A 23856-nucleotide genomic window follows, 5' to 3' on the forward strand; every position below is an offset into this window, starting at 1 on the left:
CTGGCTTCACTGCAGACCCCCTCAGCCTAAATTTCTTTACCATTTATGGGAATAGTGTAACAATAAAATATCAAATGTAAATAGAATTGGCTAGCATGTACAGACTGCGCACATGTACTAATTCTCATAAGAACCGTATGAAATGTAGATGAGAAAACTGAGAAATTTAAGTACCTCTCATAAATTCAGTCAGTTAGCTAGTAAGTGACATGGTTTGGATTTATTCCCAGATCTTGCAATGCAAAATGAAATGAGGAAAGGGTGAATAAAAAATGTTGTGCCAGAAGTTCAACAGACTTTTTGGGTGAGCTTGGGCAACCATGATCACAGTTTTATGTGGCCATTAAAGGTTAGATTCCTGGATTGAGATCCCACAGCTCCAGTTTGTACATGTTCTTTAAGGAACAAACTGAGCTTCAGGTACCCAGGACTGACTTCATTTGCTTCCTCCTCCTTCTCTAAGTTAGCCCCACCTCTGCTGAGTAGATTCCTGGTGTCAGTCATTTAACAAAGAGCTCCAGTTCTAAGATGCTGTTATTTTGTGTGATATCCAACCACTATCGTCCCTATCCCTTCCATCAAGACAAGTTTCCTGATCAAAGCAAAATCATGACTACATCTAAGTAAGTCAGACTGTAAATGACAGTCTTGCTTACCACCACATGTGATCATTTTATGCATTCAGTTTTAGTCTTCTCTTCCTATCACTGTTGTTCTGTTATGCCTTATATTTTTAAGGCTTTGAGGGGGTTAATGTGTTTTGTCATTTAATAAAATGACACTCTTAGCACAGCTTTGCATACAATTAGGAACTAAACGAATTCTTACAGTGACATTATTTATTTTTAAGCTTAAAATTATTTATTTAATTTTATTTCATTTGAATGCCATTAACATTTAGCCAGAGTGCTAGGTCATTTTCATTTGCAGCTGTACAAAATGATTTTTTTTCATGGAGTAGTTTTGTCCAAATAAAGAAAATTACATAATCTCGATAAAGAGATGATTTGATACATGGCATAAAGTTCCTCTTTATACGATTCTTGGCACATTTATATCTGCTTCATCACCATACTCGTTATATTAGATGAAAACTGACATTCCTTCTATACATAACTGACTTGCTCTTCAGTTTTGTCACCTTCATTTTCTGTGAGGAGAAGTGTATCTAGTAGAATGATTGATGAAGACTGAATAGTTGAACTGCAGAGCCTCATTGGGCTTTGGTACATGGCAGGATTAATCCCTTTTCGCATTCCATGTTTCATGAAAAACTTAGAGTTCTCTGCCATCGGGTTTCGAAAGTAGATATTGCTGGAGCATTTTCTGACAGTTTTTACTGATTTTGTGGCCTGGTAATTGCAGGTGATGTATCGGCCAAATGCATTCCGAAATGTCTTGTTGAAGAGGGTGTAGACCAAAGGATTCACCCCTGAGGAAACATAGCCTATCCACACAAATATCTCCAGGAGCATTTGGAGAGTAGTCTCGTTGCAGGAATCACATAAAACGAAAGTTATATTTGTAATAAAAAAGGGGCACCACATAAGCAAAAAGAGAAAAAAAACAATCCCTAGAACTTTGGAGGCTCTCTGTTCATTGGAAATGGTCTGCACTGACTTTTTTCCAACTGTGGACATTCTTCGCATAAGCAGATCATTCTTTGAGTTGGGCAGAGTTTTGTCCTTGTGAGTACCATCCAGCATTGCCACCTTTTCAGGTGATGAGCAAGGTGTTTCATCCCTTTGGAAAACTGTAGACACAGTCAGCCATGTTAGGCGTTGAGGTGGCTTGTTTTTGACCAAGTAAGCTTTCTTCTGTAAAGCATGGATAGTGAGAAAGTAGGTAACAATCATGATTGCCAGAGGTGTAAAGAAGGAAGCCAGTGAGCCAAAGAGCATGAAGTTGCCAAAACGGTCCTTTGTTAGCACGCAGGTGATGTTGCTTGGGTTATTCACATCAGTTTCTATGCCTTTAATAGGGACTGGAATGGCAATGCCTAAGGAAGAAGAAACGAGATAAATCTAGTTAATTTTAGGACTTTCAACTCTTAGGTTATGTCCTTTTAGACTTTATCTTAGTGACTTAATGTGGTTAGTGGTTAGTGTATTGTAATTCCTGATACACACAATGCAGAATTTGTCAAAGCACTTAATCCTTGGAAGATTTAACCAAGAGAACCTAAGTAAGCAAACCTGCTGTTTTTAAACAGACATTGATTACTGATTTCGAGTTTATAATTAAAACTTCCCTGGGGTGCCTGGGTGGCTCAGTCGGTTAACCATCTGATTCTTGGTTTTGGCTCAGGTCATGATCTCACAGTTTGTGGGATCGAGCCCTACGTTGGGCTCAGTGCTGGCCATGCAGAGGTTGTTTGAGTTTTTCTTTCTCACCCTCTCTCTGCCCCTTCCCCACTCTCACATGTGTGCATACACTGTCTCTCTCTCTTTCAAAATAAATAAACTAAAAAGAAAAAAAAGCTTCCTAAATCTGCAGTATGTCCACAAAATGGCAAAGAATGTGTCCATTTATATCTGTTTATTGATCTATCCCAGGTTAAGGAAAATGAATTCAGCAGAGAATTTGCTTTTATCTTTATATTCGATGTAGTTGACTTAAAGAGACTTCACAGTACGTTCATAGAATATCTTAATTCTGGATAGATACCTATTATCTTTGAGCTACACAGTGTCATCGAACAGACATTTTCATTTTTTGAAATTCATGAATGTCTTCATCTTTTCCTTTGATTTAGGGAAAACTAAAGGTTTCATTGTTTTTTTAAAAATGCTACTTAAAAATTTGAGAGGATGTGGATCATAAAATTTATTTTCAAGTTGAGAGTTCCTCTCATAGATATGAAAGAAATGTATCTTATGCTAATCTTCTAATACTTTAAGTGCCATGAAGTAGGTAATTAAATATGATCTTGCCTAGTGAAGTAGCTTATTAGGAAGACAAGTACACAGGTGTTATCCTCATCCTTTCCCTTTGAAACAGCAGATCCTTAAAAGAAGTCTGAGTTAACTGATCTTTGGAAACCTGTAGAACGCTTTTGTTTTATGAATCTGAAAGTACTTCGTCATGTACACAGCCTTTTTATGGTTACTGAAGAACCTTTGCCGTAAATATTTTCCTCAAATCTATGGCTGCTTTTACTGTACTGCAGAGCTCAGTAGCGGTGACAGAAACCATATAGAGCCTGCAAGCCCAAAATGTTTACTATCTTACCCTTTGTAGGAAAAGTCGGCTAACCCCTGCTGTATGTACCCTGTTATTTCTAGGTAATCATTCCACTGTTCTTTCCCCCCTAAACCCTTCCCTTTTGAAGTCTATTTAATCTACTTACACCACTCTGTTCCCCATCCGGGTCATCTACCCAGCCCTCAGAACATTTGTCCGTCTTCCTCAGTGGATTCAGTGCTTTGCTGTTGCCTGTCTGCTGGTCCGTTGCCGTTACCTTCCATGATTTCACCTCACTGATGACCCTTCTAACACCGTCATTTTATGTCTCTTGAACTCAACTCTAATTCTTAAAATTATTTTTAAAATTCTAATTCCAGTGTAGTTAAACATACATTGTTATATTACTTTCAGGTGTATCAGCTCTTAGTAGTAATAGTAGTAGTATTTTGGACTCCTGAAGCCATCCATAAGCCCTCTTAAAACTGTCCCATATCTAAAGCTATGAACTTTGTTTGCTATTTCCCTTTCTTGTCCTGCTACTCTTCATTACTGTGGAACTTCTCTTTCCTATTATCTTGACCTCTAGTCCATTCTTCCTTCTGTTTTCACACTCCATTAATCCTCTATCAAGGCTCACAATACCTGCCTCAACCAACTTGGTGGTCAGTAAGTTACATTTTCACTGGTACTTTTTTTTTTTTTTTTTTTTTAATGTTTATTTATTTTAAAGGGAGAGAGAGAGAGTGGGGGAGGAGCAGAGAGAAAGGGAGACAGGATCAGAAGGGGACTCTGCACTGACAGCAGCAGAGTCATCAGGTGTGGGACTCAAACTCACGAACCAAACTGTGAGACTGTGACCTGAGCCGAAGTCAGACACTCAACCAACTGAGCCACCCAGACACCCCTTCACTGGTACTTATACCCTTTTCCCCTTATTCTTTCATACCTTAGCTTATATGCCAGGTCTTACCTAGGATAACTGAACTCTTTTCAAAGCACTTTGCAGAATTTAAACCTAAACTAACCTTTACTATCCTCTGCTTTTTCTTTTACAAGGTTACTTAATTGTATGGTTCTACAAAACAGTGTGATGAAATGAACAGAGCATTGATCTTGGCCTTGGTGCTGAAAAGCTGAAAGCAGTCTTTAAGCCAACTATTTAAAACTTCTAGGTTTCTTTTCTCATCTGTAAAAGGAAAAAGTGGACTTATAAGATCCCTTCTGAAGCTATAAATCTGGAGTCTTCTTTTTATTCTTTCCCCTCTGCATACTTAACACTTTGTATTAGTCTAATTTATTATCTACCTTCCTTGAATATAAAGGCTCTTTTTTATTTATCTTTCTTTGTATTCTTGGTACCTAGCATGTCATAGGTACTCAAAGATTTGATCTGTTTATGGAGTCATATGATCCAGCCTTGAGGTATCACTTCTAACAATAGGCTATTTATTGGCTTGATCATATTTCATGGTTTCAAATGTTTTAACTCTTCTTAAAGATCATTTCTCCTGTTTTCTCCCTGCCTTTGTCCCATTTCCCCACCCTACCCCAACACACATACCTCACACTGTCTTCCCTTTACTCTCCCTCATTCCAGTGAGCTTACCAGAAAGATGTGGGTCTTTTGCCATGAGCTACTATAGTTGTCCTTCTTTGCACTTTAAATTTTGGTAACTGTTACCCATTATCTCCCATGCCCTTTCTCTAACTTCTTTTTGGGGGGCCTCTTCTGTTCTGTCAATCAGCATCTGTTCCTAAAACTATCCTCTCACCACTTGCATATCTGTCCATTCTGAATAGACTTTTCCTTGACCCTAACTTTCTTCCCAAACCAGAATAGTAACACTCCTTACTTTTACCTCCAAACTATTCAGAAGAGGTTTGGCCCTGGTATCATCATTTCAGGAATATAAAGGTCATTTTCATTGTCTTGCTTTCTTGCCTTTTTTTTTTTTTTTTAACCAAGTGTCCTTATTATGATTAGAGAGAGAGACCATCTTTTTCTTGTTTTCCTTTTAGCATTCCAGATCTCTCTTGATTTTATTCCTCTTTAAATTCTTTTTTTGCTGGGAAGAAATGAATCCACTTGTCAGACTATTAATGTAATGATCATAGTAACTGTTATGAATCTGTTTGTTTTTCTGATGTTAACTTATAAACGGTTTGAGTTTTTTATGCTATACTTGATGCTAAGATAGTTTATTTTAGTAGCTATCTTTGAGCATTAAAGATGAGCACAATGGCATCAAACAGTTTAGAAGAAATATCTCCTTCTGTAAATCATTTGTGAATATCACTTGCATCTCTCTTAAAATCTCTGATTAAACACATATCCAAAACACACAGACATTTACTGACTTTAGTCTATACACATACTGGCTTCCAAGATGAATTTATGATCTTTAATATCCGCATATAAAACATTTGGATTTTTTTTCTCTTTTCCTGTTTATCTTCTTAAATGTGATGATACATTTTTTTCTTGTCACTTGCGATTTTGCGTGCTGCCTAGACCTTAATGATGTGTTTGACAAAAGTGAAAACTGTTTTCAGACTTAGTCTTCCTGCATGTCAAAATTAAAGCAGGAGGATATCTCAGTAAACATTGTGAAGACGGTTCCTTCAGAGCACATGAACTTTTCTCCGTTTTCACACGTATTGCTGATAGTGTGGGTTAGTAGCTGTATGATGACATGGCATAAGGAGCTTGTGTTGGTATATCAGTAGTCTGCCTTGACCTCTTCTGTTGGGTTTCACAGCCTACCAGGTCTGGTATATTTCCTAGCCAAATGGAACCAAGGACTGTTTATTTACACCACCCCACACACCCTGACATTCCCCACATACCTATTGAAATTAACCATACCACTGTAATCTTGATGAATGCTGTAGCTCGTGAGTTATATTGATTGGCCTGGATTGGCTTTTTGATGGCTATATAACGATCCACTGAAATGGCACAGAGATGCATGATGGATGCAGTAGAAAAAAGAACATCAAGAAATAACCAGGCAGGGCAGAGAACAAGTGGGAGGGGCCACACAGCCTCTGAAAAACAAAACAAAAACATATTCTCCTGCAAAATGGCAATCTTCAATCTGTAGTTTCTTTTTAAAGTGATAATAGATTTTTAAACTTTTTATGTTATTCATCTGAAATTTTACGGTTTATCCTCCGCAAGATGTTTAAGACAATGGAGTCAATAATATTAAGTATATTTCTGCAAATGACCCCTTTTAAATACATTTTCTATTTCATATAATAATTACAACACTCTTTCAAAATCTGCAGTTTAATATTTTTAACATACCATTGCTCTTTTGTCTATTCCTTTTGTGATCTTTTAAAAATTTCCAGTGTTGGGGCGCCTGCGTGGCTCATTCAGTTGAGCATTCCACTTTTGATTTCAGCTTAGGTCATGATCTCAGGGTTGTGGGATCAAGCCCCGTGTTGCGCTCTAAAATGAGCGTGAAGACCACTTAAGATTCTGTCTCAGGCGCCTGGGTGGCTCAGTTGGTTAAGCGTTTGACTTCGACTCAAGTCATCATCTCATGGTTCATGACTTTGAGCCCTGTGTCAGGCTCTGTGCTGACCGCTTAGAGCCTGGAGACTGCTTTGGATGCTGTGTCTCCATCTCTCTCCACCCCTCCCCACTTGTGTGTGTACACGCACATTCTCTCTCAAAAGTAATAAACATAAAAAAATTTTTTTTAAATTCTGTCTCTCCCTCTCTCTAATAAAAAATTTTTAAAAAAATTTTTTAAGTGAATGGGAGTCTCAGTGAGGCCTGGGATTTGGGCTCAGTTCTAGCAATAACTAGCAGTATGATCTTTGTTTATACCAAACTCTCATTTGGTGAAATAATTAAGTGGCATGATTTGAGGTTTTTTTTTTGAAAGAAGTACTTCTTTAATAAAGTTTGCAAAAGGAATGGCTTCAGATAATTTTGAAGAAAAGTAGATTGTTATCCTTCCGTATTCCTTCATTCACTCCAGGCACTGGAGACTATGGTTTAAAAAGTCTCAAGTATTAGACATAGTACTTAATTTATGTAACAAACTCTTATAAAAAAGCATTTACTCAATATTTCATATAGTCTTGAGCACTTAAGAAATACTTTGAAAATTTTCAGGGTTTGGATATGATAACTATATTCTACATAGCTTTCCAATAAATTCACTTAGACAAGTATCCATACATATGTGGGTTTGACACATAATATATTATACACACACCCAGTATATATATATTTACAGTTCTAAAACACCTAAAATTTATTTTAGGGTTTGCCCTAGAATATTTCAGTTAGAATCCACTTTACTAAAACACACACACTCACAGATTTTAGAACTTGCTATAAAAAGCAAATTACTTCTGTTTGAAACAAATGTCATATATATGAGAATATCTAAATCTTTTTACAGTTTAACTGTTGTATGTGCACAGACAATATAAATTACTTTTGTTGGTTTTTCCACAATGATCTGACTTTGACAGGTATAAAATGATTAGGATAATTGAAGGAGGACCAAGATAACCATTTTAGGATTTCAGAGCACCAAGAAGAAACTTGTCAGTTGTGATCTGTTTAAATTCAGGAATCCTGAGGGTGGAGAGAGGTTAGTATCCCAGAACAACAACAAAAAAGACTATAGTGTAGGAAAAGAGTGTTGAAATAGACTTAAATATTTTTCAAAAGTATGCGAATTAATGTTTGAGAAGGCTCTGAGAAAGATTGTGTCTTGGGTCTTAAAAGATGCACCTACATTTGTTTGCTGATATAGGTTAGGTGCTCAGAATGCCTCATATGAAAAAATTTATGGAAGACCTCTCAAAATTAATCAAGTATGGTAGAGAAATCTGTCTTTAAAAGAATCTAATAGTATTTTTAAAGAATCTATAGTATTTAGATTTTCTGTTAAGTAGAAAAGGACTTTGGACAGTGAAAGACAGCAATGGACCTGAGCTTGAGTAAACTAAGAGTCTAAGTGAGTGAAAATAATGACATATGATTAAGAGAGTTTTGCAGTGGAAATGACTTGAAATGAGGCTACATTCTGTAGTAGAGTTCTACATTTGGGACTGAGTAGTAGAAAAATACTCAAGTCTAGAGCTACAACAAGAGATACTGATTATAGTTTTAAATGTGCCTATATAGCTTTTCTAATTATGGGTTCGTTGTCTTTAAATTAAGATCTGGAAAATTCTAGTCATAAATCTAGTAGCTGTGATAGGAAGCCACAATAGAACTCTCATGTAAAAAGGACAGATCTTTGGAAAATAGACCATTTGACCTACATATTCCTAGTTGTGAGCTAAAGCTCTTTAGTGCTCATTTAATTAAGCCTGTGAAGCCTTGTTAAGCTCACTTTCCAATAGAATGAATTTATTTTATAAACTCCAATTTTGGAACACAAAGTGGGTATTAAAATTAATGCAGATCACTAGAATTTTATTATTTCAGTCAGTACTTATTGCTAACAGTAGTACTGAGGCGTAATAGAAAAAGTATTGCTAAGTACTGAGGCGTGATAGAAAAAGAGACTGTAATAGGTTTAGGATTAAGAGAGATGGATCTCTATGATTAACCTCTATAATTGCAAGTTTCATGAAATACTAGTCAGTAGACTTTTGATGAAATGAATATAAAAGTAACATGACTGCATTTAATTAACAGAAATCTTATATGTTTGTCTAATTGCTTAAGTAGGTTCAGGTAATGCAAGAATTTATACAAATTAAAAGCAGTTCTAGACATTCTCAAGTTATTCTCAAATTGTCTTTTCAGGTAGCATTAATTTGATAGGCTCAAGGTCAGAAAAGTTTCTTACTAGAGTAACTAGGGGCACCTGGGTGGCTCAGTCGGTTAAGTGTCGGACTTAAGTTCAGGGCATGATCTCGCAGTCCGGGAGTTTGAGCCCCGCATTGGGCTCTGTGCTGACAGCTCAGAGCCTGGAGCCTGCTTTGGATTCTGTGTCTGTCTGTCTGTCTCTCTCTCTCTCTCTCTCTCTCTCTCTCTCTCTCTCTCCTTCTCCCTCCCTCCCCCCCTCCCCCCTCCCCCCTCCCCCGCTCACACTGTCTCTCAAAAATGAATGAATGTTTAAAAAAATTTTTTTAATAAATAAAAAAATTAAGAAATATTGGGTTCTGGCTGTCCCTAGAGAAAATTCTGTGGCTGTCTTTTTTTTTTTTAAGCTTTTATTTGTATTTATTTTGAGAGTGAGAATCCCAAGTGGGCTCTGCACTGTGAGTGCAGAGCCTGTCACAGGGCTCGATCTCACAAACCTCAAAATCATGACCTGAGCCGAAATCAAGAGTCAGATGCTTAACTGACTGAGCCACCTAGGTACCCCAATGGCTGTCTTGTTAGATAGTTATTTAAGATGTAAATGTTGGCTGTTTGCCAAATATGACTGTTTAGGTTGGTATGATTTCTCATTTCATTTGAGAAAGCAATGTAGAAGAGGTTAAGAGTATGAATTCTGGAGTCATTCTCCCAGATTCAAATTATGTCTCTTCCATTTATTTATTCCTATGTCCTCTCTTGTAAAGTAGGGATATGGTGATGATGCCCATTTTATAGGTTTGCTTTGAAGATTAAATGCTGTACTACATGTAAAGTGTTTAGAAAATGTCTGGCATAGAGAAAGCACTCAATAAATGTTAGTTCTTATTACTATTATTATCTGACAAAAACTAGCCAAGTAGCCTAGCCATTAAAACACTGCTACTTAGAAATGTAAGTCATATCATTGCTATAAAATCAGTATGTTTGTCTTCCTGACTGCTGTAGCAAGAGTGCATGTATCCAGGGGCACCTGGTGATGCAGTAGGTTGAGCAGCCAAAACTCTTGATTTTGGCTCAGGTCATGATCCCAGGTTTGTGGGATTGAGCCCCCTGCATCAGGCTCCATGCTGAGCATGGAGTCTGCTTGGGATTCATTCATTCATTCTCTCTCTGTCTTTCTCGCTTTCTCTCTCTCACTCTCCCTCTGCCCTTCTCCCTTGTTTCCACGTGCTCTTTCTCTCAAAGAAAAAAATTTTGTTTCCAAAGGGGGGGAAAAATGAGTGCATGTATCCAATTGAATTTAAATCTGTACTCTTTAAAAAGCATGGGAACATGTTTAACTGTTTAAATTTGTCATGAAAGTATGCCTTTTTAACTCTGTCTATATGTGTGTGTCTAACTATAAATAGCAAACATAAATAACTTACGTTCATTGCCATGCTTGGCTATTTATGTGTATTTATTTGTTTGTTTATTTTGCTTTCTTTTTAACTGGTATAAAAACCTAAATTTTTTAGCCAGAAACTCCATGTCTTGATGAGATAGACTCATTTTATCTGAACCTTGCTTAATCTTTGGGCAAGTTTTTAGTTTGGAAAGCTGAATTATTAGTTTAGAAAGTAATTAAAATTAATATGTAAGTCTGGGATATAAGATATTTGCCTTTTGAGTATTTTAAAAGACTTTTTTTTAATGCTTTTTTATTTATTTTGAGAGAGAGAGAGAGAATGAATTGGGGAGGGGCAAAGAGGAAGAGAAAGAGAATCCTAAGCAGGTTCCACACTGTCAGCATAGAGCCAGACATGGGGCTTGAACTCACAATCCATGAGATGCTGACCTGAGCCAAAATCAAGAGTCTGACGCTTAACTGAGTGAGCCATCCAGATGCCCCTAAAAGACTCTTTTTAAAGCTATCCCAAGAGGGCTGTGCCTATAGAGATTACCGAGGTAAACAGTGTTAGAGCAGGACAAGGCCTAATAATCCAAAAAGGCATAGTTCTCAAAGTAGCCATTTTTTTAAATCTCAGAAATTCTTATGTTTGTATCTTTATCTTCCAGAAAAGAGAGACATAGATCAGTGCTTCAGTCTTTATTATGAAGCTTCTGTTTTGTTTTTGTTGTCATTTTCCTATTACATTAGAGCATATAAAATATTCTGGGATTAGATGTCTAATATGATAGTGTTTTAAATGTTTCAAGTGATTTAATACTTAGGAAAATTTTTTTCTTGGTTTTTACGTTTCCACTTTTCCAAAAAGAAGTGCCTTTAATTGCTTTGCTCCCTCATTTAAGAATTAGAGCAACATTTCACTGCGTAAGTGAATAACTGATGTTTTTTTCTTTTACTGCTGTACATCTGCTTCATCTCTGGTCAGACTTACACCTAAACTAAATCACATATTTAAGTATATAAACTCTTCTCATGCTCCACTTGCCAATTATTTGTGCCTATAATGTGTCCCTATTTGACCATTTAACAAGATATCTGCAATGTCAGTTTTAGCATATCCGTTTTCCAGACGAGGTGATTGAACTGATGTGAGTGAGTTTCCTAAGCCAACACAGGAGAACCAGGATTCAGAGCCTGGGTTGTCTTGCTTTAAACCTCTGTAACCTCTGTCTTTCAGCCATTTTATTTTATACACCCTCTTCCAGCTGTATGACAGATACTGTTCCAGCTATAATCGTGAGGCATGAGTTAAAACTTAAGTTATAAATAAACTAGTAATGATCAATGAATGACCAAACACTGTTATTTTCTCCTTTACATTTTTAATCATTTATTTAAGGAGAGAAGGGAAAGTCCAGAGAATTTCTTAAACTGTGAGTGAACATTCTGTCTTTTTTGTATTAGCACATGATGTTCTGTTTTCCTTTGCATCCTATTCAAGTATTTCTAATGTAGGCATTTCCAAGCCTTCTGTCGTAAGCTACTAACTTGTGATTGTGCATTTTTGGAATTACATGCAGGACAGTAAAAACTAGAACTATAAAGCAAAGTTAGCGCTCCCAGAGCATTGACATAGGTATCACAATTCATTTGAGAGACCATGTTGGGCCAGTCATAATCTTGGTAAAATAGAAATTCTATAAAAAAAAAAATTCGGACAGTTTATGATCAAATAGTATATAAATCATTGGTTGAATAAAATACTCTGTACCATAAGAACCAGTTTTAAAATGTTTAACTTCTCTCCTTTTTTTAAACTTAATTTTATTAGAACATTAGTTAATGTAAAGTTTCTTATGATAATTTCATTTAATTTCCCTGAGATGACTAAAATCACTCATACCACTCAGTAGTAGTTAATTTTTTTATGTTTACAGAATTGGGGACACTGTACCGACTTCAGAAGTTTGGAAGATTATTCCTGTAATGAGAGAAAAATACACAAAATCTGTTCCTGTCTTTTAGATTTATTAGAAATTCTTATAAATGCATTAATTTAGAAAGTCTTTGTTAACATGTGAACACCTATCAAAAAATCTTAGTATTTGAAGTCAGGTCCCAATTTATAGTATGTGCAGTTCCCAATTTATGAATGTATCCTTTTGAAGCTTTTTAGAAGGCAGAGCATGTATTTTCTCATATACTTTCTCATAGAAAAAGAACAGCGTTAAAAAAAAAAAAGAACAGTGTTTTCAATAATGAATTTAATGCAATAATTTTTTAAATAGAAGTTAAATTCCCAGGTTAGTTTATTTTTTAAAAATCGAATCCCCCTATAGAGCTTAATTACTGTTAGTAAAAGTGTTTGGGACTATGAAAGATTTTATTTTGTAATTAAAAATTAACAACATTTGAAAGAATGAAGTGTAGTTAAAACATTATTAGGACAAAAATAGGAAGACATTCCATATATTTTATGTTAAAATATGTTGGGTTTTCTGCTAACATTTATTGGCAAGAATATGTTGGGCCCAAAAAATGTAAATATAAACTTAGTTGTCAGTTGCACATACCTACTATTTTCCTATGGAATACATGGAATTATCTCTCATCTGTTTTTGTGTTTTGTCAGGTCACTTTAATACTATGGAACTTTGCTTTTTAAGATTCCTTACTATTTAGCTGATAACTTGAATATCTACCACAGTATTTTTTTGTATGTGGTAGATTTTTGATATTTTTGGACTCGTGGACTTTAAAGTTAAAAATTTAGTTCTGTGTAACTCATTCTATCTCATTTGTTCAATATAACATCAATTAAATTTTATGGTAGTATAAGATGAGTATTGTAACATTTGCTGTATGCCTATTTAAAGAGTGATTTTACTGTGAAGTTACTATTGTGTGTGCAGAGAAAAGAGCTTGAATCAAATCTCTGTACAGTCTTTACCAAATATACATAAATGGTTCTATATAATCCTCATTTTATTTCTTTTAAACTTTATTCAGGATTAAGATCCTTCAGGTTCTCCTTTCGAGTATGATTTATTAATTCTTTTCCATGGTTACATGTAGCACTAAATTTTCAGAAGGTTACAGATTTACAGAAGAGAAGGGGAAAGATAGACATTATTAATGATTAGAGAGTCAATTAAAGCAGTGGAAACTTATTACTGCGTGTCCTGCTACAGAATTTAAAGCCTGGATAAATGTTGATTTAGAATGAGAAGTTTTAGCCTGTCACCATCTGATATTTGGGGGATCAAACACTTAATTTTAGATATCTCTATAATTACTTAAAAATGTAACATTTAACCTAAATATAATAGTTTAAATTGGAGTTTTTCTTCTCCTTCTAATATGTATTCTAGTTAAATAAACTTTACTTTTCTAACCTGAAGTATTTTTATATTCACTATATAAACATAATTTCAAGAAGCCCTATCTGCTGCAAATAATCATTTTTCTTATGCAGTTAATGGATGGAATATCAATTTATGCCAGGCAATGAATACGTTAAATATCCTTTTAATTCTGATTCTTAGAAGCCCTCAGAATTTATTAGAATTATTTGAATTTACCCACATTCTATTAACTAGAGAGGATATGCATAAATCAAAACTAGTTCATTATAATATCATTATCTTTTTATTATAACAAACTAATACTTTAATATTGAACTACATTTTATTGTAATACTCAGGTTTTGATCACTTATTGTAATAACTTATGTTTAATAATTTTTGATGTTATTTTAAATAACAATTTAAAGTCCGATTTTTCTTACATGTATCAAGGACCTGGATGGTCAGAAATCATAAAAATTAAACAGATGAATCATCTTTTAGAACACTGTGAGCCAGACCATTTCCTTTAGCAACTAAACATAGTATTTTCTTAACATGACGCTGGTGTAAGAATTATGTTTAAGTCTAAAGTACACAAATGATAAATATAACAAGAATTTTAAAACAATTCCAGTTTTAAATTTGGGTTTGGTGATTCAAATTGGAATTTAGTTACTCAAAGATTTTATCATTAATAAGTAACTCAGCACATAACTGTCACAGAAGTGTCCTAGCTATTACTTTGTCAAGGGAAAAATGTATTAATAATGGGGAAGTTAAAGTATAGGTCTGTTCTTCACTATAATTTTTAGGTGATGAATGCGGAATCTATGAATATTGCTAACTTGGATGATTTTTTAAATGATGGCTAGGAAGGAGTAGAATTTCTAAGAAATTATTTTTTGCTCTTTAAAATTGATTATCAGCCATAGGAAATGATGGGAATAAGAGTCTGTTTACTCACTGTATCTTTAAATAGTCTAAGTTCACCTTTAAAGACTAAATGAGTATCCATTTTTCTAACAGTATATCACAGTTCTGTGGTTTGATGTCAGGAACAAAGTGAAATACTTACCAAACATTATTGTCAAGAGGGCAATCGGCATCACAAACAATCCAACCAGCAAATCAGCCACTGCTAAGGACATTAGAAAATAATTGGTAGCGTATTGCAGCTTTTTCTCCAGTGAAACCGCCAGAATAACCAGGATGTTCCCACCAATCGTGGGTATTATCACTATGAGTATCAGAAGAGCAGCCCAGCGCGGTTTATTTCCCTGTTGCTCACCAATCTGTTTCATTTCTTCTGGTATTGATTCTGTCTGTAATCCAGACCAATTAGCAAAGATTAAGTGATCAAATGAGCTCCGCAAAATGTGCTCAGGAATTGTGCTTTGTTCTGATATTCTATAAGAGAAGGCCATTTGCTGTTTTTGTGTGATTTGATCCAATTCCGGACAATGGTCAGCATGGTCAGTAGCTAAGCTGGTCATCTGCTTTTTAAAGGCATTGTACCCAGGCCACAGAAACACTCAAAAGCCAAAGTTGACTCCTTCCTTTAAAAAATATTTTCAGGTTCTCTAAAATGAGAGCATACATCATCTGTCCATTTCTGTAGGTAAGGCCCAAGTGTTTAGTCTTCAGCAGAGGCTCCACTTTCGTAAGGCTTAGTGAAAGAAACTGATAGCTGTGAAAGAAAGACCGTTGATTAGTTTCTCTTGCTCTCTTTTTTTTTTTTTTTTTTTTGCTGTAGTGGTAGACTCCTGTTTGTATCTGAATGCCAGTGAGTTCCGAGAGTTTCTCCCTAGATGTATAAAATATGTGAATTGCATTATATTATTCTTTATTTTAAAAAAATAAACACTTGAGCTTAGTAGCCCTTCCCATCTGAGTAAGTCTCTTGTGCACTTGTGGCAATACAACTTAGTTCCATAGTCATATTCCTGATATGCCTCAGGTTATGAAACAGGAGATACATTAATTTTTTCAGTAGTCATAAAAAAAGGCTAGCTGTTTCCGATCCTTGAATGTCTTTTTACCTTTACTCTAGAATATGTACATAAGACTAGAAACATCAAAGCACTAAATAGTTCTGAATAGACCTTTTTGGTACACACTCACCTAGAAATACTTCAAGCCCATGTAAGGTCCAAATAAATCATTTACCAGCTAGGAATCCTTATTTGTAGTTGGGTTTATCTGATCAAGTTTATCTTAATACTGATGTAAATAACATTTTTATGAAACATTTTATAAGTCCTTTAGAGAGAAGAAAAAAAATAATTACTAGAATCCAAATAATTGTTTTTAGTAACTTCATCTTTCAAAGAAAGCCTGTTTCTGCAACAACAAATATTCTCCAAATTTATCACTTTACGCCAAATTTCAAACAGTTCTTTCTTTTGGTTTTAAGTAATCGTTTTCTCCCTTAACCTCTGCAGTTTCCTTAGGAAGGAGGGTAAGCTAAGAGGAAGATTAAACCATTTATTCATAAAATCTGTAAATCCCCTATTAAATATCTCCTTTAACATCAGTAAATTTTCATTTAGGCTTTTAAATCACTGAATAGAAATGAAAGATAGCAGTTTTTTTTGAAGAAAGAAAAAAAAAACTTTTAGATTATTTGTTAAATACTTACCTCGTATTGTCAATCTCCCAAGCATGTTATCTTATCTGCTCGGTAGACCTGTTTGCTGCTGTGACTGAAGTTCTCCCGTGGACTTATTCAGAGCCTCCAGCACTGGCACTTGAAAGCAATGAAACAAATGTGTTGTATAGCTGCAAGCCTGCCAAGAAGGTTATTTCCTCTTTGATATATTCATTTTTAGAGAGTAGCAGCATTCATTATAATTCATAAAACTACCAGTTAAGTATGTTGAACCAGTTCATGACCCTATTCATGTTGTGTTTGTAAGAGCTTTCTTTGATATTTGGGGGAATGAAATAAGTCTCTGTCATTCTAGTTTAAGATAGTTTTGTTTCAGATTAATACTGAGCTGTTTTTCCCATTTGAGAAAAAAAAAGTCTAGAAATTCTGGAGCTTGCATTCTGTGAAGATTCTGCCCTGTGAGCCTTACAGTAATTTCCAGAGTTCTAGTTTCAAAACATGATTCTTATCCAGCTTTTATGTGTTTGCTGTGGAACACAATTAATTCTCTCTGGTTGCAACCTTATATAGAAGAGTGCAGAAAGGTCTACATTCTACTTGTATACATAGGTTTTAGCAGAAACTTTCATTGCTCATTTTTCAAGCAGATGTCCTCTGGATTGGGGAGTCGGTTCTTCGGCAGTTTTTTTTTTCCTCCACAGATATATTGGGGAAGGCATACAGAATGTAATGAAAATATATTTCTGCCTTATTTTAGAAAATTGATATAAAAATTTTAACAGCTATGCAAAGTTTTTCTAAACTGTAAGACTAGCTTATTAGCATTAGAACTTCTAGCATTCTCAAAATTTCCTTTTAAAAGATCATCATAGATCCCTCATTTTAATTTTTTTTTTGACATTTATTTATTTTTGGAAGACAGAGACAGAGCACTAGTGGGGGAGGGGCAGAGATAGGGAGACATAGAATCTGAAGCAGACTCCAGGCTCTGAGTTGTCAGCACAGAGCCCAATGTGGGGCTCGACTTATGAACCACAAGATAATGACCTGAGTTGAAGTCGGACACTTTACCAATTGAGCCACCCAGGTGCCCCATAGCTCCTCATTTTTAAAGTGCTTAATTACTTCCAGGTCAGCCATAGCATTTGTGCCCTTTTTCTGTTTCAAATTTATATTCCTTAGCTTGTGTGGAAGATACTTGATTCATTTCAGTTCTACTGAGCAATTGAGATTTTGTTCAATATTTGTGTTTTTTTTTAACTCAACATTCAGTATTTTATAAAAAATATTTGCTATGAATTTTGAGTATGAAAACATGTAAAATAATATTCAAGTGGATTTTAATGTTCCAGGATTCTCTTTAGGAATATGGAAATATTCTGAAACACTGCTTTATTCTGAATCACAGTTTAGTACCTGTCACACAATAGGAACATTATATTCAATGAAAAGACTTGTCTGAAACAAGTTTATGTTTATAGATACCTTCATGGATTTGTGTTTATAGATACCATGTTTGTTTATTATTCTTTCAATGTTTATTTATTTTTGAGAGAGAGAGAGAGAGAGCGCACAAACAAAGGAGGGGCAGAGAGAGAGGGAGACACAGAATCTGAAGCAGGCTTCAGGCTCCAAACTGTCAGCACAAAGCCTGACAGGGGTTTTGAACTCATGAACCGTAAGATCATGACCTGAGCCAAAATCAGACGCTTAACCTACTGAACCACCCAGGTGCCCCTCTAGATAAAATTTATTAAAATATTCATGGAATATATTTTTAAAATGATGACCATTATTACTATTATACTACTTTACCAGTACTAACCCTCTCACCCACGTTCGCTCACCTTTTTTTTAATCGTAAGTATAAGTAGTTAAAATTGGTGGTTGGATTATTTTTTTCTATTTTTAAATTAGTTTAATGGCTAGGGAACATAGCTAGTTCAAACTACTTGTTTGGCAACTTTGGGTTCTTAGAAGTATAGCTGATAATCAGGAAAAAAGCAAGATAATAATAAATAGATGAAAGGTAGACAAGTCTCTCAGTTGGCAATAACTATAAGCCCTCTAAAAACTCACGCATGTTAGATGGAAAGCAGCCTATAAGTCCTCAATCCAAATCCCTTTACATATATACTCACAGAAACATGTCTCTCTCTCCTCTTTAATGAAAATACCACTTGCACACGGTGGTAAATCTAAATAGTACAGAAGAATGGTCAGTGATAGGGGCGCCTGGGTGGCTCAGTCGATTAAGTGTCTCTTGATTTCATATCAGGTCATGATCTAACTAACGGTCGTGAGATCGAGCCCTGCATTGGGTTCCACATGAGTGCAGAGTCTGCTTGGGATTCTCTATCTCCCTCTCTCTCTGCTTTTCCCCTGCTCGCACTCACTCTCTCTCTCAAAAATAAATAAAGAAACTTCAAGAAAAAGTTCAGTGATAAATTCACTCTTGAGACCATTTTAACAAACATTTCGATGCCTACTCCATAAGTAGATTAACAAATTAAAAGGTGGACAGGCACTTTGGTGATAGCAAAAGGGGTCCGCTGAAGAAACAGGAAATACAAAGTGTAGGCATGTAGGTCTACTCAGAATAGAGGCTTGTGGCTCACCTGTAACTCAGCCCTTCACAATTTTACGTGGTATAATACTTGCTACCAGAGTGGTTACTTCTACATATTTAAGAAAAGGTTAAGTCATCTTTATTTAGCTCTGTTTTAGATGGCAGGAATATGTGAAATGCATTTTTTAAAAGATTGCCATCCCAAATGACAATTATATAAAAGTACGATTCATACTAGTTGGATGAAATTTCAGATATCTGGAAACTTCGTTTGTGTGGAATATCTCATTTACCAAGAACTCCAGATAAATTCTTACTAAAGTAGCTAAAAGTTCAGATTCAGACTCTAATAATTGGTGCATTTTTTCTAAAATAATGCATTTTGTCCCTGGTGCCTTTTTAATTAACTTTTTTATTTTTTAAGTTTATTTATTTATTTTGAAAGAGAGAGTGCATGAGCAGAGACGGGGCAGAGAGAGAGGGAGAGAAAGAATCCCAGGCAGGCTCCAAGATTTCAGTGCAGATCCCAATATGGGGCTTGATCCCACGAACCATGAAATCATGACCTGAACCGAGATCAAGAGTCAGGTGTTTAACTGACTGAGCCATCCAGGCACCTCCTTTTAATTTATGGAACAGATTCTTTGACTTAAAAGAGCAGTCTAAGACTCAGATTGTCTAAAACTGAACTGCTCTTTACCTCCGAATCTGCTCTATGTATTGGTTTCTTTATCTCTGGCAAAGGTATTTGCATCCTTCCACTCTCTTTTTCTCACATTCTACATGTTATCCGTCAAGAAATCTTGTTGGGGCACTTGGAAAGCTCGGTCGTTTAAGCGTCCAACTCCTCGTTTCGGCTCAGGTCATGATCTCCCAACATGTGAGTTTGAGCCCACATATGGCTCTGTGCTAGTGGCACAGAGCCTGCTTGCCATTCTCTCTGCCTCTGCCCGCCCCCCCCCCGCCCCCCCCCCCGCCACTTCAAAATAAAAAAATAAAATATCTTGTTGGTTCTACCTTCAGTGTGTGTGTGTGTGTGTGTGTGTGTGTGTGTGTGTGTGTGTACATATATATATGTGTATACATGTACATATATATACACACTGTATATATACACATGTATATATATGTGTGTGTGTGTATACATATATACACGTGTGTGTGTGTGTGTGTGTGTATATATATATATATATATATATATATATATATATAAAATACACTGAATTTCCCCCCCCCCCCCACATCTACTGCTGCCATCTTACCTTACTAAGTCACCATCATATCTTGACTGGATTTCCAGGTAGCCTCTTAACCAGTCTTCTTTCTTCTACCTTTGCCCTCTGTTCTCAGTAAAGCAGCCAAAATGACCCTTTTAACACAAGTCAGATCATATAATTCCTTTGTTCAGAATTCTCCATTGGCCCTTAATTTCACTCACAGTAAAAGCCAAAGTTCTAATAAACCCCTGGCCTATAAAGTTCCTGTAAAGCTTTTATGATTTGGCCATAGTTTCAACTATTCTTCCCCTTCTTCATGACACTCAAACCATTGGCCTTTGCTGCTTCACAAACATGCCTGGCATTGTTCCAGCATAGGGATATGCATGAGCTGTTTCCTCTACCTGATACACTCTTCCCCCACATAACCACTTGGCTTGCTTCCTCACTGCCTTCCTGTCCTTGCCTAAATATCACTTTATCATTGAAGCCTACTCTGAGTGCCATAATTAATACTGTTAAACGCTCCTCTCCTGGCTCTTCCAATACCCCTTACCGTGACTTACTTTTTTTTTTTTTTGAAAGAGACGGGGGTGGGGGGAGAGAGCATGCATGAGTGGGGAGGGGCAGAGGGAGAGAGAATCCCAGGCAGGCTCCACATTACCGGCACAGAGTGGCACTCCAACTCATGGAACTGTGAGATCATGACCTGAGCTGAAATCAAAGAGTCAGATACTTAACCGACTGAGCCACCCAGGCACCCCTATTAATTTCTTATCTTCCTCTGAATGGGCTGTACTTTCTTACTTCTTTGCATGACTCTTAATTTTTTATTGAAAACTGGGTATTTTGAATATTATACTGTGGCAACAAAGGAAATCAGACTCTTCCCCCCTTCCAAGGGTTTATTATTGCTGCTTGTTATAGATTGGTGACTTTTCTAAAGTAGTGTTATAAAGTCTGTATTCTCTCATGAATGGCCACTGAAGTCTGTGTTACATTAGCTTAGTGTTCAGCTAGTGTTTTTGCTAGAGTTTCCTTCATTGCCTGGAGCCAAGAAAAGAAAAATCAAAGGAAAAGGAAAAAGACTATTTGCAAATTGGCTGTGTGCTAGGGCGCTCCTTCAACACTTAACCAGGTCATTTACCACTCTGCCTTAGCTTTCGCTTCCTGTTTGTGCACAGCCTGAGATGAAAGTTTACAGTTCTCAGGCCTTTCCTGAGTATGCATCCAGCCCTGAGTATGCGTGTGGTATTCTCAATTCCCCCAGTATACGCGGGAGCTTTTAGAAGCCCTTATTAACTCCACATATCTCCTTTCCCAGCCTCTTTCTTTCCAAGCTTTTTGGTCTGTTTATTTCCTATCCTATTAACCCCTTTTATAAGGGTTATGGCCAATACTTTCGCCTTTAAGTGTTTTCAGCAAATATCACCTGGGAAGTTGCTGCAGCCCTGGGAGTACTCTAAGTTTGGTGAAACAAAGGCAGACTGTGCACTGGTGCTTCAAGGAGCCACCAGACAGGTTGAAACATAGCCACAATTCTGTGAGAATAGTCTTCCTTTCTCCCTCTCATTAGCAGCCTGTACCAGGACACAGGCCATGCTCTCCACTGAACCCACCAATCTCGGGAGTAGGGGTGGTAGGCAGGCAGTTGAAAATGTCACAGCCCTCCCTTACAACAATGATTCCTTAAGCTGTCCCCTGGTTGTTGTAAGTTTTTGACTAGATTGCAGAGTTCTATACAAGTTGATTCCGACAGTTTTTGCCAGATTGTTAATGCCAGACAGAGCTGCTTATGACTATCTACTTTTGTCAAGAACAGAAGAATAAGATTTCTTAAAATATCAGTGAAACTCTATAATACAACTTGATGTCATGAAATGGCAATGTCCTTTAATCAAAAGAACTCTTATACCTGGAATTATAGTTGATGATCATAAAAGATCCAAATATTTTTATGTAAAGTTGCTCAGCTCTGCAAGTCTTCAGTAATCCCTGTAATCAGCTATTATAAACAGACTTTTATCATCGGGACACTTATTTAAATATCAGAAATGAATTAAACTTTCTGAGAATTGAGGTACATTTTCATTTTTATAAAATCAAGGAAATACCAATGAAATCTTTAATAATCTACAAGTTAATAGCATCCCACTCATACTGTAGACTTTTCTTGGTTTGGTCATTTTAAGGGCTGGTGGGAATGTACTAATAATATACTATAACTTTTTTAATATTACAGATTTCTCTAGATACAGGGATGCAATTTGATATATTTTTAAAGAAATCCCTCCTTTTTTTAAAGTTTATTTATTTTGAGAGAATGTGAGAACACGAGTGAGGGAGGGGCAGAGAGAGAGAGAGAGAGAGAATCCCAAGCAAGGGGCTCGAACTCACATATGATGAGATCATGACCTGAGCTGAAACCAACAGTCAGATGCTTAAGCGACTGAGCCACCAGGAACCCCTGAAATTTGATATTTTAAGAACCATGTTTCTTATTATGGTGAAGTAGCAATTTCTCTGTATTTATAAATTTTTTTAATGTTTATTTTTGAGAGAGAGCACACGAGCAGGAGAGGCAGAGAGAGGTGGGGACAGGATCCAAAGCAGGCTCCACACTGTCAGCAGAGAGCCTGATGTGAGACTCAAACTCGTGAACCATGAGATCATGACCTGAGCTGAGGTCAGACACTTAACTGACTGAGCCACCCAGATGCCCTTTTGTATTTATAAATCTTATGAAGCTGCTCTCTTCTCCCTTTTGAGATATTTTTGCCCTACTTTGGTAGCACCTGAAAGAAATCAATCTGTTTGGAAATAAAGCAAAAGCTTATCTAAAACTGTAGCTATTTTTAGTTATCTGAAGTCTAGTAAAATGATTTAAAAATATATGTATATATTAAAGGTAGGACTAAATTTGTAAGGTTTAGGACAGGATCTGTGTAATTTTGTTTTTGTTTTCTTGGTACTTTACATGTAGTAGGTAGATATAAACTGATAAAGTGGAAATCCACACATAGCAGTAGCTTGTGATATGGAAGTTTATGGGATAAAAGTATGCTTGGGAAACAAAACTGCTTCCTTCTTTTTCGGTTATTTTCCTGATAATGCATATTTGATGTATCTTTTTTATATTGTGATGAAAATAAAATTCAAAAAATCTATCTCTCTGCTTTTTATCCTAATGATATTCACTTCTTTATTTTTATAAACCAAAAAGTAAAGGAGAACAAGAAAAGTTGCTACAATTCCCACTACTTTTAGCTCCATTGTTAAAAACAAATGCAGCTAACAAATTTATAATTGAGTAAATACACTTTTAAATTTAACATACCAAAACATAAATATGTGAAAAAAAGCTGTCGTATGTGATACATTTTATGCTAATGCAGTGGTTTCCAAACTGTTGAATCCCTTGCTCTCTACCTCCCCCTCTCCAATAAAACAAAATCCACTATTTTCCTGTGACTTGATCACTTCTAGACATTTATTTTTTTAAATATGTTCATGGAGACATAGAGATGAGGTGAGTTGTTATTGCTGATCAGGGATAAGTCATTTAAATACTTTATTATAAATGCTGATCTGAGTCTGAGGAAAGTATATCAAATGACAGGAATTATTTCGTGATGTTATCTGAGAGAATTTTTTAGAAAAGCTAAGAGTTAAGTAGTGTCAGAATTATCTAAAATAACTAAAAGAAAGCCTTATGGGCTACTATTAAAGATTTGGTGTATTTTCTTTTAAT

At 35.9% G+C, this 23856-nt stretch overlaps 2 protein-coding genes across 5 annotated transcripts in view; one reads left to right on the plus strand and one right to left on the minus strand.

Moving 5' to 3' along the window:
• The window catches only part of PSMD1 (proteasome 26S subunit, non-ATPase 1), a 93609-nt gene that overhangs the window by 31972 nt on the left and 37781 nt on the right, over positions 1-23856 (plus strand). The window lies entirely within an intron of this gene.
• On the minus strand, positions 873-20463 carry HTR2B (5-hydroxytryptamine receptor 2B). 4 transcript variants are annotated; one of them, XM_042995610.1, is made up of 6 exons: positions 20151-20463; positions 16350-16497; positions 15833-15970; positions 14787-15398; positions 6034-6234; positions 873-1999 (listed from the first exon to the last, which is right to left on the minus strand). In XM_042995610.1, the coding sequence occupies exons 4-6, from the start codon at positions 15202-15204 to the stop codon at positions 1107-1109; spliced, it is 1512 nt and encodes a 503-aa protein (XP_042851544.1). In that variant the 5' UTR covers positions 15205-15398; positions 15833-15970; positions 16350-16497; positions 20151-20463; the 3' UTR covers positions 873-1106. The 4 variants fall into 4 exon arrangements, with proteins under 4 accessions (XP_042851544.1, XP_042851543.1, XP_007083017.2 ...); XM_042995609.1 differs by lacking the exon at positions 15833-15970 and having other exon boundaries at positions 16350-16457; XM_007082955.3 differs by lacking the exon at positions 15833-15970.

Source organism: Panthera tigris, chromosome C1 (assembly GCF_018350195.1).
Source record: "Panthera tigris isolate Pti1 chromosome C1, P.tigris_Pti1_mat1.1, whole genome shotgun sequence".
Lineage (NCBI taxonomy): Eukaryota > Metazoa > Chordata > Mammalia > Carnivora > Felidae > Panthera > Panthera tigris.

Excerpts from the sequence above, each read along its gene's own strand:
- HTR2B (XM_042995611.1), bottom strand. The coding sequence starts at position 15,204 with ATGACCAGCTTAGCTACTGACCATGCTGACCATTGTCCGGAATTGGAT. Across the intron at positions 6,235-14,786 it reads CCTCTTGACAATAATGTTTG|AGGCTGTGTGGCCCCTCCCA; the intron begins GTAAGTATTTCA and ends TTTGTTTTTCAG. Across the intron at positions 2,000-6,033 it reads GGTATGGTTAATTTCAATAG|GCATTGCCATTCCAGTCCCT; the intron begins GTATGTGGGGAA and ends CTTCTTCCTTAG.